Source organism: Danio aesculapii, chromosome 25, assembly GCF_903798145.1.
Source record: "Danio aesculapii chromosome 25, fDanAes4.1, whole genome shotgun sequence".
NCBI lineage: Eukaryota > Metazoa > Chordata > Actinopteri > Cypriniformes > Danionidae > Danio > Danio aesculapii.
This window is the reverse complement of record NC_079459.1, coordinates 17,447,580-17,469,091: the sequence shown is the minus strand read 5'-3', so window position 1 is coordinate 17,469,091 and position 21,512 is coordinate 17,447,580. Positions and strand designations below refer to the sequence as shown.

The window sequence follows — 21,512 nt, the reverse complement described above, 5'->3', positions numbered from 1 at the left end:
GTATATACATTTTTTTCTTTCCATTAGTCTGTTGTTCTTATGTTTTGGTTGGTTTTCGAATAAAAATCTCTCTTTTGGCTTGCGATGAACACATCTGTCTGCATGTTTCTTCTCAGGCGACACCATCTGTCCTTTGCTCTGTGCTTGCAGGTGACCTCCTTCCTGCAGACGGTGTACTAATCCAAGGCAATGATCTAAAAATTGATGAGAGCTCCCTCACTGGAGAGTCGGACCACGTCAAAAAAACTCTGGACAAAGACCCTATTCTTCTTTCAGGTTTTGCCTCTGCTTTTCTTGATAATATATAATAATTGTCAAGACTGACACAGTTTTGCTCTTCTAATACTTGTACACATTTATCATGTTTACTCAGGCACACATGTAATGGAGGGCTCTGGAAAAATGCTGGTCACTGCAGTGGGGGTTAATTCTCAAACGGGAATCATTTTCATGCTGCTTGGAGGTGGAGATGATGATGACGACGATGATGAGGAGAAAAAGGAAGAGAAGGAGAGGAAAAAGAGGGAGAAGGAAGAGAAGAGGAGAGAAAAGGAGGAGAAAAAGAAAGAAAAGGAGAGGAAGAAGAAGGAGCAGAAAGACAAAAAGAAAAGTATGTTGCACTAGAAAAAAATCCCTTAAAGGGACAGTTCACCCAAAACTGACAATTCTGTCATCATTTACTCACGCTTCACTTGTTACAAACTTGTTTGACGTTTTTATCTTCTGTTGAACACACAAAAAAGAGATTTTAAAGAAAGCTGGACTTCCATAGTATTTGGTTTTCCTACTATGGAAGTCAACAGTTATCTTCAGTTAAAATATCTTCAGCTGTGTTCAACAGAATAAAGAAACATGGAACCTCTAAATAAACAATGAGTAAAATTTTTATTATTGGGTGAACTTCCGCTTTAAGTATACGCTCTTCTCTGATCAAGTTTAAGTTTTCAAGTGTTATTTAATATGGAACCTATCTGTAATGCATTGCTTTAGTAATTTGGCCAGAGTGGATACCTCACATTTAAACATACATTCACACATCATTTCCAAATTATTGAAGCCTTCTGGATAATGTGATTGATCCATCTCACTTTTCACCAGACAAAAAGCCAGATGCATCCGATAAAAAGAAAGGTGTGTATCAGGATATAGAGTGTGATGGTCTTTTAGATCAGTGATTCTCAACTGGTGCAGGTCTATTGTGGATTGTGAAAAAACAATACTAAATTTGAATGATAAAAGGGTGCTACATGTAATCAGGCATTGATTTTTGTAGGTTTTGTTGTTGGTAAGTCAAGTAGTCAAATTAATTTTGGCCCAAATCCATATGTAACTAAATGGAATCTTGATATATTAATCAGATGATTTGTCTGTAGGTGTGCAATAGTGACCAATAAAAATCACACGTAGTTCACTCAGTATTCACCTATTACTTGTTTTAAACCAGTTTGAGTTTTGTTGTTCTGTTGAGCACAAAAGAAAGAAATACTGAAGAATGTCGGAAATCTGTAACCATTGATTTCCATAGTATTTGTTTTTCCTATTATGGAAGTCAATGTTTACAGGTTTTTCGTTCTTCAAACATTTTTCAATATTTATTATTTTGTGTTAAACAAGGTCAAAACAAGTAAAGGGGGCAGCTGTGTAAGTAATTAATCATTCATTCATTCATTTTCCTTCGGCTTAATCCCTTCATTCATCAAGGGTGGCCACACCGGAATGAACCGCCAACTTATCCGGCATATGTTTTACACAGCAGATGCCAGTACAGTCATTCGCACACAAACACTACGGTCAATTTAGTTTATTCAATTTACCTATAGCACATGTCTTTAGACTGTGGGGGAAAACAGAGCACCCGAATGAAAACCCACGCCAACACGGGGACTTGGGAAGAACATGCAAACTTCACTTAGAAATGCCAACTGGCCCAGCCGGGACTTGAACCAGCTTTCATGCTGTGAGGTGACAATGCTAACCACTGAGCCACCGTTTTGCCCCTAAATAATTAATCCCTTGTACTTAGTTATATTCAAGTTAAAAATGTTTGTTTTGTCTATATGTCTTTATGAATAGATTACTGAATCTTTGACTCAAAACAAGTACATTTAGCAACAATAGTGTATCACAACTTACAAATATAAAATACAAAAACACATTCAGCGATACTTTTTTATTTTCATAGACTGAATAATATCTGAATGAAATCTAAAAAGCATTATAATGTCACCTTGAACATTGATAAAACAGCTATTCTGATGTTACTGCAGACTATAAACATTGCACACCCTACTCCATTGTTTAAAAAAGAGATAGAGAACAAAATAATACACTAGAGAAATGATGAACTAGAATTGGGTTAAATATTTGGGTGTATTTTGTTCTGAATAATTGTCTTAATGTAACTTTAGTGTTATATAATTATGACAAAATGTTACACGTGTATGACAAAACCAGTTGAGAATGACTTAAGGAACATTAGCTATGGGAAGTCAGGAAAATAGTCAGTAGTTGTTCTTTTGGCATGTATCGTGTGTGTGTGTGTTGAGTGTACAAGTTGTGAGAATATCCTGTGAACATATGGCTGCAGCTAGTGGCTAATTGTGCTCTTCACTCTTCTCATGCTGATTAGCATTAAGAAGATTATAGCCTTTGGCCTTAAAGCTCTGCTTTTTCCTCTTGTACAAACACATAGTGCATTCAAACGGCAAAATCTCTTCTCTTTTCTTCGCACATGGGTGAAACTGCCTTCTGAAACAAAAAGTTGGAGTTAGAGCGATTAAATATTCTGACACACTAGCACTCAAAATTTGAGATGATTAAAAAAAATATATATATATATATATAGGATTAAAATCAGAGTTGTATAGTAACGGATATATAATACAGATAATGTAAACAGATTTTAAAAAATTAAGTACTTGTAAGAGTATTTTTAAAGATACAATTACAGAGACATTCACTATTAACAATAAGTTATTTAAGTTTTGGATTCTTTGTAATCCTTTGCAGCTTTTTGGCAGAGAGTGGTCATATGACAGTGATGCTGTCATATCAACTCTTAGGGTTTTATTTGATAAAACACTTAATATAGCTGTGATATTGCTGTGAATTTCATGTTTTTTTATAATTTTCCAATTTTCTAAATGCACTAAATTCTAAGTAAATATTTTAAAATCATAATATTTTATTTATTATCAGCAAACACTGATAGTGCAAGGTATATTAGTATTAGTATTTTGAAGTATTAACTGTTCAAACAATACACCGTAAGAAGAAGCTATTGAGGCTCTTGTCTGTGATAAAGAATGGAATTTACTTCAATTCTTTTAGAATATTTATTGTCCTAATTTAATATGTGATGTGAAATAAGGGTTAACGCAAAAGTAATCTAAATGTAATCCGAAAGATTACATTACCATAATTGTGTAATCTGAGAGATATTACTGACAAAAAATTGTTGTGTAATTGTAACCAGTTACTGATTACAATTCATAAATAATCTGCCCAGATCTACAAATAAATCATCCAAAAATGAACATTTGCAGTTACTCACCCTTAGGCTATCTAGAAATGTTTTTTTTTTGTAGCACATTAAAGAACTGTGGTCCTTGGTGAATCATATAATCCCACCCACCAATACTTACCAATTATTTTGACTGTCAAAAGTCATACAAACATTAAAATTAATACCCAAGCCTCCTGCTGAAACATTGAAGTCTTATGAAGTGAAACGATTGGCTTGTGTACATTATTTACAGCATTATTACTGTTAACCCAGAGCTGACTACAACAAGCTTCTTGAAACATTAATAAAACACATAATAAGTCACATGATTAAAACATTCTTCTTGGGTTTCTGCGTCATTCAGAGAAAGATGGAGGTACAGTAGAAATGGAGCCCCTCAACAGTGACGATGGAACAGAAGAAGAGCAAAAAAAAGCCAAGATACCAAAGAAAGAGAAATCAGTCCTTCAAGGGAAGCTTACCAAACTAGCAGTACAAATTGGAAAAGCAGGTAGAAAAATATCACCAAGATACAAATGTTCTTTTTTCTTCGATTCATATGAGTTGCTTTGTTTTAAACCTGTGTGTTTTTATGCCAGGTCTCTTCATGTCAGCCATCACCGTCCTCATTCTTGTGGTGCTCTTTTTGGTGGACACTTTCTGGATCCAAGGGCTTTCGTGGATCAAAGACTGCACTCCCATCTACATCCAGTTCTTCGTCAAGTTCTTCATCATCGGCGTCACTGTGCTGGTTGTTGCTGTGCCTGAAGGTTTACCTCTTGCCGTCACAATCTCATTGGCATATTCTGTCAAAGTATGTGATCTATGTTTCGCATACGTCTTATGACAACCTTACATTTAAAAAAGTGCTGCAGTAAAATGGTCTGTGTTCTTCTCTGTAGAAAATGATGAAAGACAACAACCTGGTGAGACATCTGGACGCTTGCGAGACGATGGGCAATGCCACTGCCATTTGTTCTGATAAAACCGGCACTCTTACAATGAACAGGATGACAGTGGTTCAAGTGTTTATTGCAGACAGACACTTCAAGAAGGTTCCAGAACCCGATCTGATTCCTGGCAACATCATGAATCTGCTTGTCACAGGCATCGGCGTGAACTGTGCATACACTTCAAAAATCATGGTGAGAAACAAAAATGCATGAACATACATGAGTTCTGTCATGAAACTTTAATAAACATGCAGGCTCATATGCAATATGCTTGGTGATTGGTTACTGTCGCCTCAGCAGCCAATGAGCTTGCTCCTCAACATTTAAACACATCATTGTTATTTGTAGTACAAATCCATAGCTTACCTGTCAACATTGGGATGTGAAAATAAGGGATAACCTGCCGGGAAAGGAAGGGAATCCCGCTGTTTTTATATTTATTTCAAATTGTTTTCATGCCTAAATAAAATGATAGCACAGAACAAATTCACATTTATGAGCAAGGGGCGTCCCCTGGTGGTTCGACGGTATGGGTTACGTATAGGGAGGATCGGCTCTTTAATGTTTATTGCCACCCTTTGATTGAAAATAATGGAAAATACCTTTACAGGATGATAGTGGGATAGTATTATAAAATATGGGAGAATCCAGGGAAAAACGGGAAGGTTGAAAGGTATGATCTAAAGCATTTTTTTCAGATCCCTCCTCAACCCCAGCTCCACCTGTGTATAGATAAACTACTTGGGTTACACATCTATGTTAGGTTAGTGTGATTTCACCAAGTAGGACATCTATGTTGAACATCTATGTGGATCCTGGAACAACATTCCAATCAGCCAATGAATTTTAATGGATAAGTTTACAGTTCATGTCAAGTTTAGGCTTAGAGTTAAGGTAATGTGCTTCTGCATCATTGTTAATCATCTATTAATCCGCTCTGATTTCAGGATTAATTATACAGTTAGCGTTAGGTTTAGGGGTAGGGATTAGATAGGAATTACATTTTTGAATTTTCATATGTGAATTCAGGATTGCATCCTAATTGGCTAAATCACAGCCACCGCACCAATTATCAAAGCAGCAGCAGTGAAGCAGATTTATTCCACCAAGACCAAACACATCAACATTGCCATATACATATCCGAATATAAAAATGTTATTGTGTGTTAGATCTCTACAATTATCACAAATATAATATAATATAATATAATATAATATAATATAATATAATATAATATAATATAATATAATATAATATAATATAATATAAATATCTTCATTTTATGTCATGAATTGTCTATATTTTAAATGAATGACTTAAAAATATATATTGAATTTGGAAAAAAAAATTAAGCTAAATTAATATATAAATTTATAAAATTACTAAATTAATATATAATATATTGTTTAGATGTTCACATTAACTTTATCTTCAAGATTAGAATTGGTTGCATGATTTTTCTAAATCCACATTTCTTTTCTGTCTAGTCTGCTGAAAAAGAGGGTGGCCTGCCCCGTCAAGTTGGGAACAAAACTGAATGTGCCTTGCTAGGTTTTGCCACTGAATTACGGAAGGATTACCAAGCCATTCGCTGTGAATATCCTGAGGAAAAACTGTACAAAGTGTACACCTTTAACTCAGTTAGGAAATCCATGAGTACAGTCCTGAAAAATTCTGACGGAAGTTACCGCATGTTCAGCAAAGGAGCTTCAGAAATCCTCCTGAAGAAGTAAGCAAGCATTTCATGATTTTTAAACAATTTGGGTTTTCTTGATGGTTTTATTAGCGGAGGTATGATGTCTTTCATTAGAAGTTTAATTATGAATATATATGTGTTCAATTAGTCGCCAGTATTTTGGTCCAGCTTTCCATAAAGAGAAAAACCAAAGGCTATATGTACATTATAAACACACTGTCACAATATTTCTGTAAAAAATATCAGTAATAAAAAAGTGTAATCTGTTGTCCTCTGTCCGTTTTGCAAAGATGTGTGATAAAAGAGCTAATAAGATCTGTGCAAATAAACCTCCCTTCCATTGCCTCAAGAGGCTAACTGGCTAGAGGCTAAAACTGATGCTATAGGTTTTTAGTCTACAATGCTGGAGATAGTGATCTGAATCCAGGACAAAGTGTTATGAGCAGAACTGAAGGGTGTTATATTAATGCCATTTGGTGATGAGTGTAACAAAGGCTAGCTTGTAAAGTAAGTAAACCACACTCCTCTGGCGTCAATCTGGTAACTAGCAACTTGCTAGCGTGCCGCCATCACATATTTTGAATCACACTTTGAATGTAGGCCATGGGTGATTGTGTATAATGGCTCCAGATTTACCATTCACTTTTAAGGCGAGCAGCTTTCTGTTGGTCAGTGTGACTAATTCAAATATTTTCCTCTGAAAAATGAGGCATCAAAATGAATTGCTGAGTCCTTTATTAGAAAATAAGAAACCAATATGTAATAGCTACTTACTCCCAGGGCCGTTTATTTTAAAGTTGATATTTAGCTGCACAATGTTGGTGTTTCGTAACATCTAATTTTTACTCGGTGGGTCGTTAGCCCAACGCTCAATCCCTAAACTGGAGGACCAGGACATACACACATAAACTACAGACAATGTAGCTTACCCAATTCACATATAGCGGGTGTCTTTGGACTTGTGGAGGAAACCGGAGCACGTAGAAAACCCACACAAACACTGGGAGAACACACAGAAATACCAACTTATATCAACAATACCAAATTATAATAAAAGACAAAACAAGAGTTCACAAATAAAAGTAACAATTCAACTAAAGAAGTGCGAATAAACACCCGCATGCTTACATCAAAATACAATAGAGTCACGCTAGTGCCACCTAGTGGTGCAAATCGGCACTTGCTTACATTTGTATAAAGAACAAACTGTTTTAAATTCATTTAGAGGTCAAATATGTTTTGCGGCTCCCGGTAGGGCTGGGCCATATGGCAAAAATGCAATCTCGATAATTATTTTCCACATTGAATGATAACGATATATATTTTAATATAAGTTGTTAATGCTTTCGGATTTGAAAGAGTATCCCAATATTGAATGAAGCCACAAAAATTAGAGGGTCCATGAAATGGCTTAACATATTTTCGGCCGATAAATTTTCGGTGGTCAAAAATTCGATGCATCTCTAATATCAACACACTTCTAGATTCCCATTGTTGCACATTTCTGCTGTGTGATTGGCTCTTAGGTAAATATAGAGTAAAAAAGGTCCAGAGATTATTATTGTTATGACATAAATTTTATCACGATTCCATATAATGTAATTTATTGGCCCAGCCCCAGCTCCAGGCACATTTTATTTTGGTGGCAGAAGTGACCAAAATGGCTCTTTTGGTCACAAGGGTTGCCAACCCCTGGTATACAATGTAAAAATAGATGAATTAAAATAAATAGAACCATTCCAGCAAGATATAATCTGTAATATTTCCCCAGGTGCTGCAAAATCCTGACAAGCAATGGTGATGCCAAACATTTCAGGCCCATTGATCGAGATGACATGGTGACACAGGTGATTGAGCCAATGGCCTCTGAGGGATTGAGGACCATCTGCCTCGCCTACAGGGACTTCCTTGTTTCGGATGGGGAGCCTGACTGGGATAATGAGGGAGATATCCTAACTGGACTGACCTGCATCTGTGTGGTGGGCATTGAGGATCCCGTAAGGCCAGAGGTAATTGCTTACTTTCACTTACACTCCACGATTTGGTCAGTTACACGTATATGTGGCTATGATGGAGATGCTTGGATGTAAACACCAGATTGCACGGTCTTCTGTTGAATATGTTGTTATTGTTTATTTATGCAGTCTAAACCACAGATAAATGTGTGGAAACTTCTAAATCATAAAGAGAAGGACTTAATAAACAGGAAAAGATTGAATATTTTGACAAACTGGCTTTAATTGGGTATGTTTAACTGCTTGATTTGTTATTGACTTCTTTATTGACTCTAAATGATTTGTTTTCAGACTGACCAATTAGCACTGGACAAAACAAGAGAATAATTGATCAATGTTAGCAGCAAGATATGCTAATTTAGTTTGGTGCAGTGGCTTTGTTTACGTTCTGCTCTTCATCATGGCAGACTGACGATGTGTCATGTATAGAAAACACACTATACATTTGCCAGTAAAAACAAAGAGAAAACAAGCTCTAAATAACAATTTGCTTAACCAAGTTGTCATAACTGAAAAGCCTAAAGTGTGTTATGGTGTTTTACACATACTACACAAAACAGGCATTTGTGTTTTTTGCCATTTTCAGTAGTTTGTCGTTGGACTTGTTCTGCTCCTCTGTTCTTTTGACTGTAAAACAACAGCCCAATTCAGTGTCGATAAATCAAGGACTAAAATACTGTGTGTACAATGTATGTGTAGTTACAAAAACATAGTACAGTACTCATGCACTGAACTCATGATACTAATTATGTCATACTATGAGCAAAATATAAATCTAAATATACTTGGGCATGATTCAGCATGTGTTTGTTGACACCTAATACCTGGCTGCTACAATCCCTACAGGTCCCTGATGCAATTAAGAAGTGTCAGCGAGCAGGTATCACTGTGCGGATGGTCACAGGGGATAATATTAACACTGCTCGAGCTATAGCAACAAAGTGTGGCATTCTCCATATCGGTGATGACTTCCTGTGCCTTGAAGGCAAAGAATTCAACAGGCGGATACGCAATGAACTAGGAGAGGTAAGGTTGTCAAAACACATCTTGATCAGTATTCTTTCAATCAGTTCTCAACCACTTTCCTGGAGCTCTACCCTGGACTGCACATTTTGCATGTCTCCTTTGTCTCACTAAAACATTTTAGGTCCTGGAGTCTGTGCAATGGGCTATATGCACAGCTAGTGTTTTTCAGCCAGTGATAAACTTCCGTTGAAAGCTTAATGTGACTATTTTCATTTTCATAAGATTCCTTTTACAGCATCGATGTTGTAATGTAATTACAATAGATTCAGTTAAATAGACTTCATTTAGTTGTTCAAGTGTAAAACGAGATGAAAGACCATCAGTGCAAAAACTCCATTAAAATTACTGGGGTAAAATAAATTGTCATATTTTAAAGTCATGGAGGGGGAAAATGGAATTTAAAATGGAGACATGTAAAACATGCAGTGTTGGGGGAGGGGCCCAGGATTATGGTTGAGAACCACTGAACTAAAGGGTTGTTATTAAAGACCTTATTATTTATTTCAGATTGAGCAAGAACGACTGGACAAGGTTTGGCCCAAACTGCGGGTACTTGCAAGATCTTCTCCTACTGATAAGCATACATTGGTTAAAGGTAATGAGTTTTAGACAGGACTGTTGTGGCGCATTTTTGTGGTACATTTTGCTGTCTGGCTGCATATGAGAGGTTTTTCTTGTCTCCTTAAGGTATAATCGATAGCACCGTCATAGAACAGAGACAAGTAGTAGCTGTCACTGGAGATGGAACCAACGATGGCCCTGCACTTAAAAAAGCTGATGTTGGCTTTGCGATGGTACGGCTTTACACCTATTGTACACCACTCTAATAAACTGAAGAAGTGCAAGTGCAGGTTTTAAAGTTACAAACATAAAAAAAAATAGCTTGAACAAAGCTATGAACAAAGAAAAACCTTAATGTGAAGCTTGGAAAAGTACTTGCAAATGACCCTGCAAACATGCTCCTACAGGGCCCATGCTATGATTTTGTGCTATTTTTATATTTCTATAGATAATTTATATTCTCTTTCTGGGGAAACTTTTTATACATTTTGCCTGTTCATTTGCATGACAACAGCGTTTTTGACACTGAAATTTATAAACACACGAAAATGAGTTTTTAAAAACAATGATGTCATTGGTACATTTTTAGGGAGGTGTAGATTAAAGGCAAGCAAACAAACATATAAAACAATGGTGGATTATGTGGTAGTGTTGTTGTTGCTCAAGTGTTTGCTAATGCTTCATCAGCAAAGTGAGGATTTAGTTCACATTACAACCAATAGTGGAGACACAATGATGTCTTAGATACACTAGACAACAGGTACTGTTTACCAACAAGATGACTGCACATATACTGGTCCTTTGAAAACGTTGTCAAATAAATGTGACACTTTTTTAAATGCAAAGAAAACCTTTTCTGCTTTTTGCTACATCCTTATCCTGCAAATGTAGTAGAGTGTTAGGGCCAGTTTGGGTCTATTGAGGACCTCTTGGGGCTAAGTGAGGCTGCCCATGCAGGGCCAGCACTAAATGGTCAACATTTTGCTAATGAGCAATCTCTCAGAGACCCTGTACTTGCAGCCCACTGGGGGCCCTTAGGCTAGCCCTAATGCCCAATTCATACAGGGCTTCAGCATCAACGCTTGGTGGAGGGCGAGTCTGAAGGGGGCTGATGCGATCATTATATCAGTGTCAGCCAATGAAATTAGCCTGCAATCAGCTACTCTCTGAGCTGAGGTATTTGCATAAAGCGATTGGGTGACACTTCCATTGGCGCATGAAAAGTTGAGAAATTCCCAACTTCTGCAGGAAGCAACGCTGCTGAAGCAGCACTGACGGACCCACAATTCAGTTCAGCAACGCTTGATGTCATCCATTCAAAGTGAATGGGAAGCTTTGACACCAGTGTGAATGGGGCATAAGTGGACCAGCACAGGCTTGTTTACAGGGGAAATAACATTTCAGTTATGAGAGCTAAATTGTTACTTTAAATAAATTAGCATAATTCCTGCAAATTTTACTAAACAAAAATATCAGCTGTCAATTGTGAATACCACATTGATTCTAAACACAAATGATTTGAATCACAGAAGTCCCTTTAAAACCTGCTTTCTTTTGTTTAACGCTTGAAATTTGCATGTCTTGGCTAACCAGTTTTGATCAAACGACTAAACACGCATGCTAATACCAGATGCAATAAGGCACTTACTGGCTGTATTCAATTTTTTTAAATGTCCAAATTAAAAATGTCCCACATTTATCCTGAAATAATGCTTGTAAAACTTGATTTTTAGGGGATTGCAGGGACAGATGTTGCTAAAGAAGCATCAGACATCATCCTCACCGATGACAACTTCAGCAGCATTGTGAAAGCAGTGATGTGGGGGAGGAACGTATACGACAGCATTTCTAAGTTCCTGCAGTTTCAGTTGACAGTCAATGTGGTGGCTGTCATAGTGGCGTTTACCGGAGCCTGTATCACTCAGGTATGAAATCTACTTCTCTTTCTCGTGTCCATCTATTTTAGGCAACTCCATTCTTTGTCTATAACTATTTCTTTGTCCAACTCTTCACACAGGACTCCCCGCTCAAAGCTGTACAGATGCTGTGGGTGAATTTAATCATGGACACATTCGCATCACTAGCTCTAGCAACAGAACCTCCCACTGAATCTTTACTGTTGCGCAAACCCTACGGCCGCAACAAGCCGCTTATTTCCCGCACCATGATGAAGAACATCCTGGGACATGCTGTATATCAGCTGACCATCATCTTCACACTACTGTTTGCAGGTGCGCATCTACACAAAGAAATCTCTGAGCATCCAATAAGAGTAAAATCGGTTAATATATCTCTACCTTTCTCACAGGTGAGCAGATCTTTGATATTGACAGTGGCAGGAACGCTCCACTTCATGCTCCTCCTTCAGAGCACTACACCATCGTCTTCAACACTTTTGTTTTAATGCAACTCTTCAATGAGATTAACGCTCGAAAGATCCACGGCGAGAGAAATGTTTTCGAGGGTATCTTCAATAACATAATCTTCTGCAGCATTGTATTTGGGACCTTTATTATCCAGGTTTGTCACATTTTAACATCTATAAGACTGTACCAATGATCTGCAACTGCTCTGAATGGTTTGCCTTTGTTTTTTAGTTTGTAATCGTCCAGTTTGGAGGGAAGCCATTTAGCTGTGTCGGTCTCTCAGTTGAGCAGTGGCTGTGGTGCGTCTTCCTTGGTTTTGGATCTCTTCTATGGGGACAGGTAAGTGTTGAAAATCTTAAGTGTCCCTGTTGTGCTTGTTTAAAGTTTACCAGTTTAGTTATAGGAGTCTCTTACAGTAGGTTTACATTCATCCGAGATCAAGAAACACTTTTAATTGTCTTATAATATACATTGCAACATCAGCTCTTTTCTCTTAATGTGAGAATCCATCTGTCTGAACACTTAGCTTTTGAGTGTCCACTCTGCTCTGATTGGTCGAGTGCTCCAGAATTTCAGCTCCAGAGACTTCTTCAGCACTTACATACACAATGGCACAAATTGTAATTGCTGAGTCCTCGTCCTTTGGAACTGAAGTGGATTTGATTAAGCATGGGGACACACCAAGTCAACGTCAAATGAACTAGCCACGGGCCAAAACAGTATGACAGCTAACTGGAACTACAACATGCGTTTTGTGCCTGCATGAGAATTTGTACACTTCTATACTTGCAGGTGGCAGAAGTCTGCATTGTCATTCCACAAACGGAAACCATAACTATTGCAGCACATAAAAAAGTCTTAAACAAAGCAGAGTTTATGTACCAACATTACAGTGCTTTGTTGCTCATGCAAATATGTCTGATAGTTCATATCATCTGCAAATATATTAGAAATGCCACTAAATGACAGCTTTGTGTTCCCTCTTGACTTGGTTTTGCTCCTTCAGTTTTTGTCCTCATGCTCTGATATGTAGCTCAATAGCCAATTAGAGCACTCTCTCTCACCGATGGCCCCAACAGCGGCGACACCAATTATAAAAGCTGAATTGGGTGAACTCCCGCTGACATGAGCACGACAAAAGTCGACAAGTGGAACAAGCCAAACAAACTAGCCTGACAGATGCTCAGATGACCTGATATTTTCCAATGGCTGACCATTGGCCCTTACACAAAACACAAAAACAGAATCTTTTTGGCATGTTGGCAACACAAATAAACCTCAGTGAACGAGGGTCAAGACAGGCACCCAGAGAAGACTTTAGACTGACATAATTCTGATTTGTTAGGCCCCGGTCACACCAAATGCATTTTTATGCAGTGAGAGGTGCCTTTTAAAAATGGTTTCCTATTGGCTGTAAGCATTTTGTGCACTGTTTATTCACACCTGGTGCTTTGGGTTCTAACCGCATGCTTTACATTGCGAAACAGCAAAGCTGCATTGCACACTACATAACTTTTCTCTAATTTTTCACTGTGTGATTGTTCACCAAAACCCCTCTGACCCCCAGGTGATTTCCACCGTTCCCACAAGACGGCTGAAGTTCCTGATAACCATGGGTCATGGCACTAAGAAGGAGGAGATCCCTGAGGAAGAGCTGGAGGAGATGGAAGACCTTGATGAAATTGACCATGCAGAGATGGAGCTGAGAAGGGGGCAGGTTTTGTGGTGCAGGGGTCTCAACAGAATCCAGACACAGGTAATGCAGTTTCTTTCATTTCATGTTATTGTACATTTTATAAAGGTTTTTTCCTCAGGACAACTGTGTGATTTTAACTTAAAAAGTAAAATCGGCTTACCAGTTACTCATCCTTTATGAAGTTTTTTATTCTGTTAAACACACAAGAGGATTTTTGAAGAATGGTGGTAACCGCTGGCCATAGACTCAGACATAGTAGGATAAAAGTACTATGGAAATCAATGGCTTCCAGTTTCCAGCATTCTTCAAATTAACATATTTAGTATTTTTCTCTATCAGAAACAGGAAACTTAAATATGTTTGAAACAAGCAGAGGATTAATAAATAATGAGAGAATTTTTGCTGAACTATCATTAATGAACTTGTTGTTCCAAGTTTGATTTGAGTTTAAAGTCCGCCTGAATGAACTGGAAGTTACTGAGACTTTTATATCAGTATGGTGATGTACAGTACTACCAACTGGAACCGAATATTGGATAGGGGGCGGGGCTTTCTTTTGCACATCATTCTCTCATGGCAAACTAATGGTAAGAGGGGCTTGGTTAATATATTATCGATATACAGTTACCATGAAAGTCCTCAGGTTGACGTGAACAGGTGGACTTCCACTCCAAACACGGAAGCAGATAGTCAGAGTTTGATTAAAGATGATCAAAACAACATATATTTTCAGTGGATTAACTTTTACAAATGAATTATTCACAGTAAGAATAACAATGTGAGCTAGAAAAATGATCACTGTAAATTTTGATTTTACCTTTAATTTGACTTGTAGATATTTTACCGCACGTGTTTGGATTTTGTATAACCCTAATCCCTACACTGTAAAATATTTATGACAAAAAGTCAAATTAACACATATTTGTATGTTGCTTTAACTTAATTTAATAAGTTAAACAGGTTTGTGTTTATTTCATATGTACCCAAGTTCTCTGGTTGTGCATACAAAGAAGCGCAAACTAATAGATTTTAGTTTGCTGCAGGCCAAACTTGCATTGCATTAAAATGGAAAGAGACTCAAAGGCCCTCATCTAGTCAATGGATCAAAGAGATGTCCTGTAATCTTGCTCTGGAAAAACTGACATGCATTATCAAAGGGAAGTTAAAAGACTTTTATACACTGTAAAACCCAACAGTAAACTTTATCAAATAAAATGAGTTTAGTTAACTCAAAAATTGCTGAATGTGAATTCTACTCATTTGAAAAGAGTTTTGAACTCAGTGTTGAAGGTAATGAGTTAATTAAATATAGTTCACAGTACTCATAATGATTAGTTTTTTAACTCAAATGGTTTGCAGCAATCGGTTTTCTCAAATAGTTTGAGTTTCCTTAAGTTATTAGGTTTTACAGTACTCAGTTCCTTTGAGTTCTCTTCATTTATTGGGTTTTACTGTGCTCAAATGCCTTCATTTACTCAAATGGATTAAGTTCACAGTACTCATTAGGATTAGTTTTTGAACTTAAATGTTTTGTTGCAATCAGTTTCCTCAAACGGTTTGAGTTACCTTCACTTTTTGGGTTTTACAGTGAAGCATTTAGAATCCCTTTCTACACTTCTGCAACCAAGTGGACCTGACGAAAGAATAGAACTTAAATAAAACATCAAAGTTAAATAGTGAATTACTGTCGATATTCTAAACAAGTAATTTTACCCTTTATTAACCCCCCCCCCCCCCCCCTGTTGTTATTATTTTTATATTTTGTATGTTGTCCTGGACTTGTTTTGTTTTAATGTGATGTTCAGATGTTTAGATGTCTTGTTTTAATGTTGAGAAAAACCCAATAAAAAAAGTTAAACAGGCTTCAACTAATCTTTTTAAGTTATACATTAAGTTTGACTTAATATTTTTAGTCTGTTTAATAAAAGTTGAGATGACTAGTAAATTTCATTTGATTCAACTAAATAATTTAGTGCGGTTCGTTCCGCTGTGGCAACCCCTGATTAATAAAGGGACTAAGCCGAAAAGAAAATTAATAAATAAAAAATTTTAGGGCATACAGAATTTTTTACAGTGTTGACTCGCTTTAATCTTTATTCATTCATTTTCCTTCGGCTTTGTCCCTGATTTATCCACAGTGGAATGAACTGTCAACTATTCAGCCCTTTAAGCCACAACCCAGTACTGAGAAATCGCTTTAATCTTAAAATATATAAAAATGATCATTAAAATTGAAGGAAACATAAAAGAAAAAAGTTTGTAAATAAAATAAAAACTGCAGTAAGTTTTACTACATGAAATGTAAAAAAAAATGTACAACAAATATGCCATTTGTCATTTTGAAAAAAACATCAAAAAATTGTACCTTTAAAAAAAGTGTATGTACTTTTTTATGTAATAATAAACACTAAAAAGCATCTGTAAGAGATTGTGAGCTAAATACATTTGTTATTAATCATTGCCAACCAGTTGTAATTGTCAAGTTATGTAAAACATAATAAACAAATATTCACATGTGTGCAATATGTACAATGTTATTGGATCAATAATATACACTGTATTTACAGTGCTGTCAACTAAATGTGTTCCCTAAAAATCCAGGGAAGATGTGCAGCATGTTGTAAAAAAAAAAAGGTTGGCGGTCAAAGGTTATATGTTGTTGAGTTCCTTGACCTCTGATTTCCATTTGGTTTTGTTGTTGTTTCCTCAGATCCGTGTAGTCAATGCCTTCCGGGATTCCATGTCCCCATATGAAGGCCTTGAGACGCCCGAGTCTCGCAGCTCCATTCACAACTTCATGAGTCACCCAGAGTTTCGCATCGAGGATTCAGAGCCAGCGATTCCCCTAATCGATGACACAGATCCTGAAGAGGATGCACCTACCAAACGCAACGCGCCTCCTTCTCCACTGCCTCTAGTTTTATCTTCCCCAAATCAGAACAATAATGCCATCGACGGCAGAGGCTTCCATCACCACATAGATCTAGCAAAAACTATCCTTCCTCCCACTCCTGGAAGCCCATTACACAGCCTGGAGACATCTCTCTAATCCAACATAACCTAAATCCACGACCAAGGGCACATCGAGGACAAGATCTTGGGTTCTAGGCCTTCTGGAAGAGTAGAGAAACTTGTGTGTATGTGTGTGTTTTTTATGTATTTCATGAGGGTTTGTTTTAATATTTATTATATGACGTATAAAGACGTCAATTACAGGCCTCTTATTTCTTGAAAAGAAAAAATTGACACATCTGAGGTGTATTAAGGGAATGATATGCTGGTTTACAGTAATACATTGTGCTCATTTATTGTCTTTTTTTTTTTTAAATCAACCAAATAAAAGAAAAACAAGAAAGGACATGTCGTAGTTCAGGGAGACTGTGCTAAAATGTACGTGTATCTTCTGTTTAGAGTGTTTTTATCATATTTAAGTCTCCTCGCCTCCTCAAACACATCAGTTTTGGTCAAGAAATCACTCTTCATGAATTGTTGTGATGATGATTTTATGGATTATGAAGACTTCAACAGGATTTCAACAGGATGTGGCATAGGATTTGAAATGGAACTAAACATGTAATATTAGTAAAAGTAAATAGGAAAGAATTGGACAGAAATCTGTGGGATAATTGTAATTTCATTGTTAGTTTCATTCCCGTTTTGGGAATGAATATTTTTCCATCTGTTTATGGAATATAATTTTGTAAATGTAAATGGTCTTTGTGGTTTAATTTACATTCGGAAGTCTTTAAGTATGTGTATGGTTTTTGACAATAAAACATTAATATTTAGATCAACTTAATCATTGTTTTTATTTCGGATCTTGGTCAACTTACACAAAACACGTTCCACGTTATTACATTAAAATTACATTAAAATAATTAGAAATGTTCTTACAAAATAAAAATAATTTCGAAGTAATTCAATAATTTTTCAAGAATTATATGATATTGTATATACCAAAAAACATACATATTGTTAAAAATTATCTGTAACAGTGTTTCATTGATTTTGTGCTGCGCAACGTCAACATGACGCTGTGCGTTCCGGAAACCTACCCCACCAATCCCGTTGCAGCATTCAAGTCACGTGATCTTCGAAACCAGACCTCGAAATTTGAAATGTGGAAACAGATCGCTAGTGCCTGTGAATAGACAACACTGCTACTAATAAATAAAACTCTAAACAGAGCTCTGGACAAAACGTAAGTTTTAATCGCCATATTAAGTATCTATAATGTGTTTTTAAGCTAAAATTTCTATCGTTAATTAGTTCAACCGCTTCAGCTGCATGACTTGTGTAATGTTTATGTAACGTTTCTATTTTGTACACACATACAAAATACTCTCTTTAACGAGTATCGAAAGTTTTATAACGAGTATTTTATGCTGCATTTGGTTTGACATGTGTTTGCTTATAACTGAAACGTGTCGCAATCAAATGGGGAACTACATTAACTCTATGCTACTGTTAGCAGGACTTTGGCCTCCATTTGTTTTGCTGGCTGAAGATGGCATCACTTTCTCACAGTGGTAACGATTATGGTTTTTCTAATCAAAATCTGTCTGAATTATACTTATAAAAAATTATGATTTCGTAGTGCAGCGATAAGACATCAGTTGTTAGTATCCTGGTAGTTGTCAGAAAAAAAGTACGTTTTTGTTAGTCTACTATGACAAAGCATAGATAAGCATTAATAAATATTTTAAAGTATCTTTTAGTTTTTAAGTTTTTTTGCCATTTATTATTGTCTCTTTACCTGCAGATTTTGTTTCACTGGCTGAGGAGAAATTTGACTTTGACGTTTCATTGTCACCTGGAAGGTTTGTTTTCATTAAGTATGTTAAATCAATGTTGCTTAAAGTTATTAACTTTTTTGATTGATAATGATAACTTAAATTAAATATGATAACAACGTTACAAGTGTCAGGATTTTTAATACTGTAATAAAAAGCTAAATAATAAAAAAAAGTATAAGAATTAGTTAAATAAGTAAAAAATTGCAAAAACTTAACCTAAAATGACAATATTTTATTTGAAATGTAGAAAAAAATGTTATAAGACCTTTATCAAATACAAGTACTAACGTATTTGTGTTTGTGTGTAAGAAAAATACTTTTGGTCAGTTTTTATCTGACAAATGTAAATTGAAATATAAAAAACTAAATATTAACATTCAATTTCAACCAAAAAATGTCAAATGAAATGTTTCAGCATGTGTTGATGCTCATTTTAGTGCAATTTATTAAAAAATTCTTATTCTGTAAATCTGCCGATGCCTCTAGTTGAGAACCACTTATTTAATAAGGGCTATAAAATATGAACTGTACTTTGGTTTTACTATTTAACATTTGAAATGTTCTCTCGTAGCTCTAAAGGAGATTATGAAGTTGAAGATGAGGTCTTCGTGGGTCCAGTCAGTCATAAAGAGAAATGCATCTCTCATGGTGTGGAGACTCAAATGAAGGACAATATAAGCAGTGGTCAATCTCTGGGAGAAGAGCCCAGCTGGAGTCCACTCACTGGAGAAAAGTTTGATGAAATCTGCAAAGAAGCTCAACAACTCGCCAGCCACATTGAGCAAACCATCACTGATTCTGCAGCCGAGAGCAGCGTTGGATCCTCGTGTCAACCTGAGACATTTGAAGATGATGCAGCAACTAAACTGAACATGTTCAGCAAGCCAGCTGATGTTCTGAGTCCCATAAAAAGAGAGACCTTCCTAGTGCAGGACAGTCCCATGAAGCAGCTTCCACCCGCCATTCAGAAGCGCATGATGAAGGCTAATGGAAGGGCTGGGTTTGGAAAGCCACGTCTCAGTACGTCCAGTCCAGTCAGGCCTGCTGTGACACAACCTAAGTTGGCATCCAAAAGCAAAGCCCTTGTGGCCAATAGTGGGGTGTTACCCAGCAAACCCACCGGCCAGGGGAACTCACGGCTTTCATGTAGTGCAAAACCATTACCACCCAACAAAACTAGGCTTCCTCCTCCAAGCAGAGTGAGAATGCTTCTATTAGGGGTGTGCGATATTTTCAAAAAGGCACATTTTTTTTTTAATGAATAATTTGCTTGGTATTATTTTTAGTACTGGCTTTAGGGCAGGTTTAGAATAAATGTGACACTTATGTGTTAACACTTGACAAAGTTAGGTGAATTGCTGAAAAATTCTGTATTTCCACACAACACAAAATGAATGACTAGTCATGGCAAATTCATGCCTTCTCAAAGGTCGCTTTGACCACAGCAAAGCATTTTTGGGCGGCTTGCCCACCAAAACCTTTTTTCTTTTTTCTTTTTTAACAACACTTGCGTATCTTAATGTTTTTTCCCCCATTCGGCTTCTAAAAAAAGCACATTGTGCACAATATACAACTGCAAATTAAGATAAAGTTTGTTACTGTATCAGAAATACAAGCTATCTACCATGTTTACGACTTGAAATGCATTATTAACCTTATCAGAGTCCTGTTTTTTTTCTGCAATTCTTCATCTTTGCCTGGTGTGAATATCTCCATGCGGATCTATTATTTCGATTTTAAAGAGCACCTATGATGAAAATCATCTTTTGGAAGCTGTTTGGACAGAACTGTCTGTAGGTATAGTGTGTCCACAGTTATATTAAAGTGTTCGAAACACAAAAAGTCTTCCTATTTTAACATCAGGAAAATTATAATCCAAATCCCTCCCATTTTGAAGCCGACAGGAACATTGGAGTGCAGTTTCCCTACCCACCGACTTATTAACAGCCGTGTATTAACATGTCTTTTTAGTAAAGCGTATAATTATATCAACGAGACAGGATGTGCGCAAATCAACTGGGATTAAAAGATCTGTTGAGCTCGCTGTGATCATCAATCCTCATCAAATGTGATCAAGAATGAGTTTTACAAGTTTTTTTTTTTAACTAGTGTTTTTATTAGTTTTACATGTTCCAATAATTACCAAAAAAACACAACAATAAAAAATACAAGGAATAAGCATTATAATACAAAGAAAATAATGGTTATAATAATTAAAATAAAGAAAATAGATAATAAAAATAATTATTAAAGAAAAAAAAAATTATAAAAAAAAAATTAGGGCATATAAATGGTTTCAATGAAAATACAAAGAGACAGTCAATAGGGGCAGTGAGCATTTTAAGCATCAGAATCTGCATTATATTGGTCCAGGTGATCAAGAAATGGTTGCCATACATTGTAAAACTTAGCAAGATTATCAATAATTCCATAACGGACTCTTTCCATGTGCAATATTTGAGTAAGATAAGTTAACCATGTCTTAAATTGAGGAACAGAGTCTGATTTCCACAGTTTTAGAATGACACTCTTAGCAATAATCATTCCATAAATTATGGTGAGTTTTACAAGTTTAAAGCATTTTTAAAACAGTGCATGTTTGTAATAAATTAGAGCGATTTTTACCGTCTTTATCACCACAGCCGCATGTCAGTACAATTATGAAAGAAGACAGCAGTGAATAGAATATTAACGTGTATTCTGTTACGTTTACTTGCAAAAACAGTGCAAAGTTAAACTCACACACTCTCTCTCTCTGTGTGTGTGTAAACTTTGAAACGACATTGTGTGACTCATCGTTGCAGAAAGTCTTGAATTAACTCCTCAGCAAATACATCAAATAATCATGTCACTGTTTTAGCTAAATCAGAATTTTTACTAATAACGTTCTCGTTTTC

At 36.3% G+C, this 21,512-nt stretch overlaps 2 protein-coding genes across 3 annotated transcripts in view; both read left to right on the top strand.

Annotated features, from left to right (window-relative positions):
• The window catches only part of atp2b1b (ATPase plasma membrane Ca2+ transporting 1b), a 37,770-nt gene extending 20,217 nt beyond the window's left edge, over positions 1-17,553 (top strand). Inside the window, exons 5-20 of the mRNA XM_056451769.1 lie at positions 151-276; positions 374-610; positions 3,870-4,016; positions 4,105-4,319; positions 4,408-4,650; positions 5,947-6,188; positions 7,927-8,164; positions 9,017-9,196; positions 9,704-9,791; positions 9,884-9,990; positions 11,491-11,682; positions 11,775-11,988; positions 12,066-12,277; positions 12,355-12,462; positions 13,691-13,879; positions 16,530-17,553. Coding sequence (XP_056307744.1) covers positions 151-276; positions 374-610; positions 3,870-4,016; positions 4,105-4,319; positions 4,408-4,650; positions 5,947-6,188; positions 7,927-8,164; positions 9,017-9,196; positions 9,704-9,791; positions 9,884-9,990; positions 11,491-11,682; positions 11,775-11,988; positions 12,066-12,277; positions 12,355-12,462; positions 13,691-13,879; positions 16,530-16,868 — 3,077 coding nt within the window. The 3' untranslated portion in view covers positions 16,869-17,553. The remainder of the gene's footprint in view (positions 1-150; positions 277-373; positions 611-3,869; positions 4,017-4,104; positions 4,320-4,407; positions 4,651-5,946; positions 6,189-7,926; positions 8,165-9,016; positions 9,197-9,703; positions 9,792-9,883; positions 9,991-11,490; positions 11,683-11,774; positions 11,989-12,065; positions 12,278-12,354; positions 12,463-13,690; positions 13,880-16,529) is intronic.
• A 372-nt stretch (positions 17,554-17,925) lies between these two features.
• gtse1 (G-2 and S-phase expressed 1) overlaps positions 17,926-21,512 on the top strand; it is an 18,148-nt gene continuing 14,561 nt past the window's right edge. Inside the window, exons 1-4 of one of the 2 annotated variants that reach the window (XM_056451771.1) lie at positions 17,926-18,020; positions 18,294-18,348; positions 18,582-18,639; positions 19,187-19,814. In XM_056451771.1, coding sequence (XP_056307746.1) covers positions 18,327-18,348; positions 18,582-18,639; positions 19,187-19,814 — 708 coding nt within the window. In that variant the 5' untranslated portion in view covers positions 17,926-18,020; positions 18,294-18,326. Of the gene's footprint in view, positions 18,021-18,290; positions 18,349-18,581; positions 18,640-19,186; positions 19,815-21,512 lie in introns of both variants that reach the window. The other variant, XM_056451770.1, reaches the window with a different exon arrangement.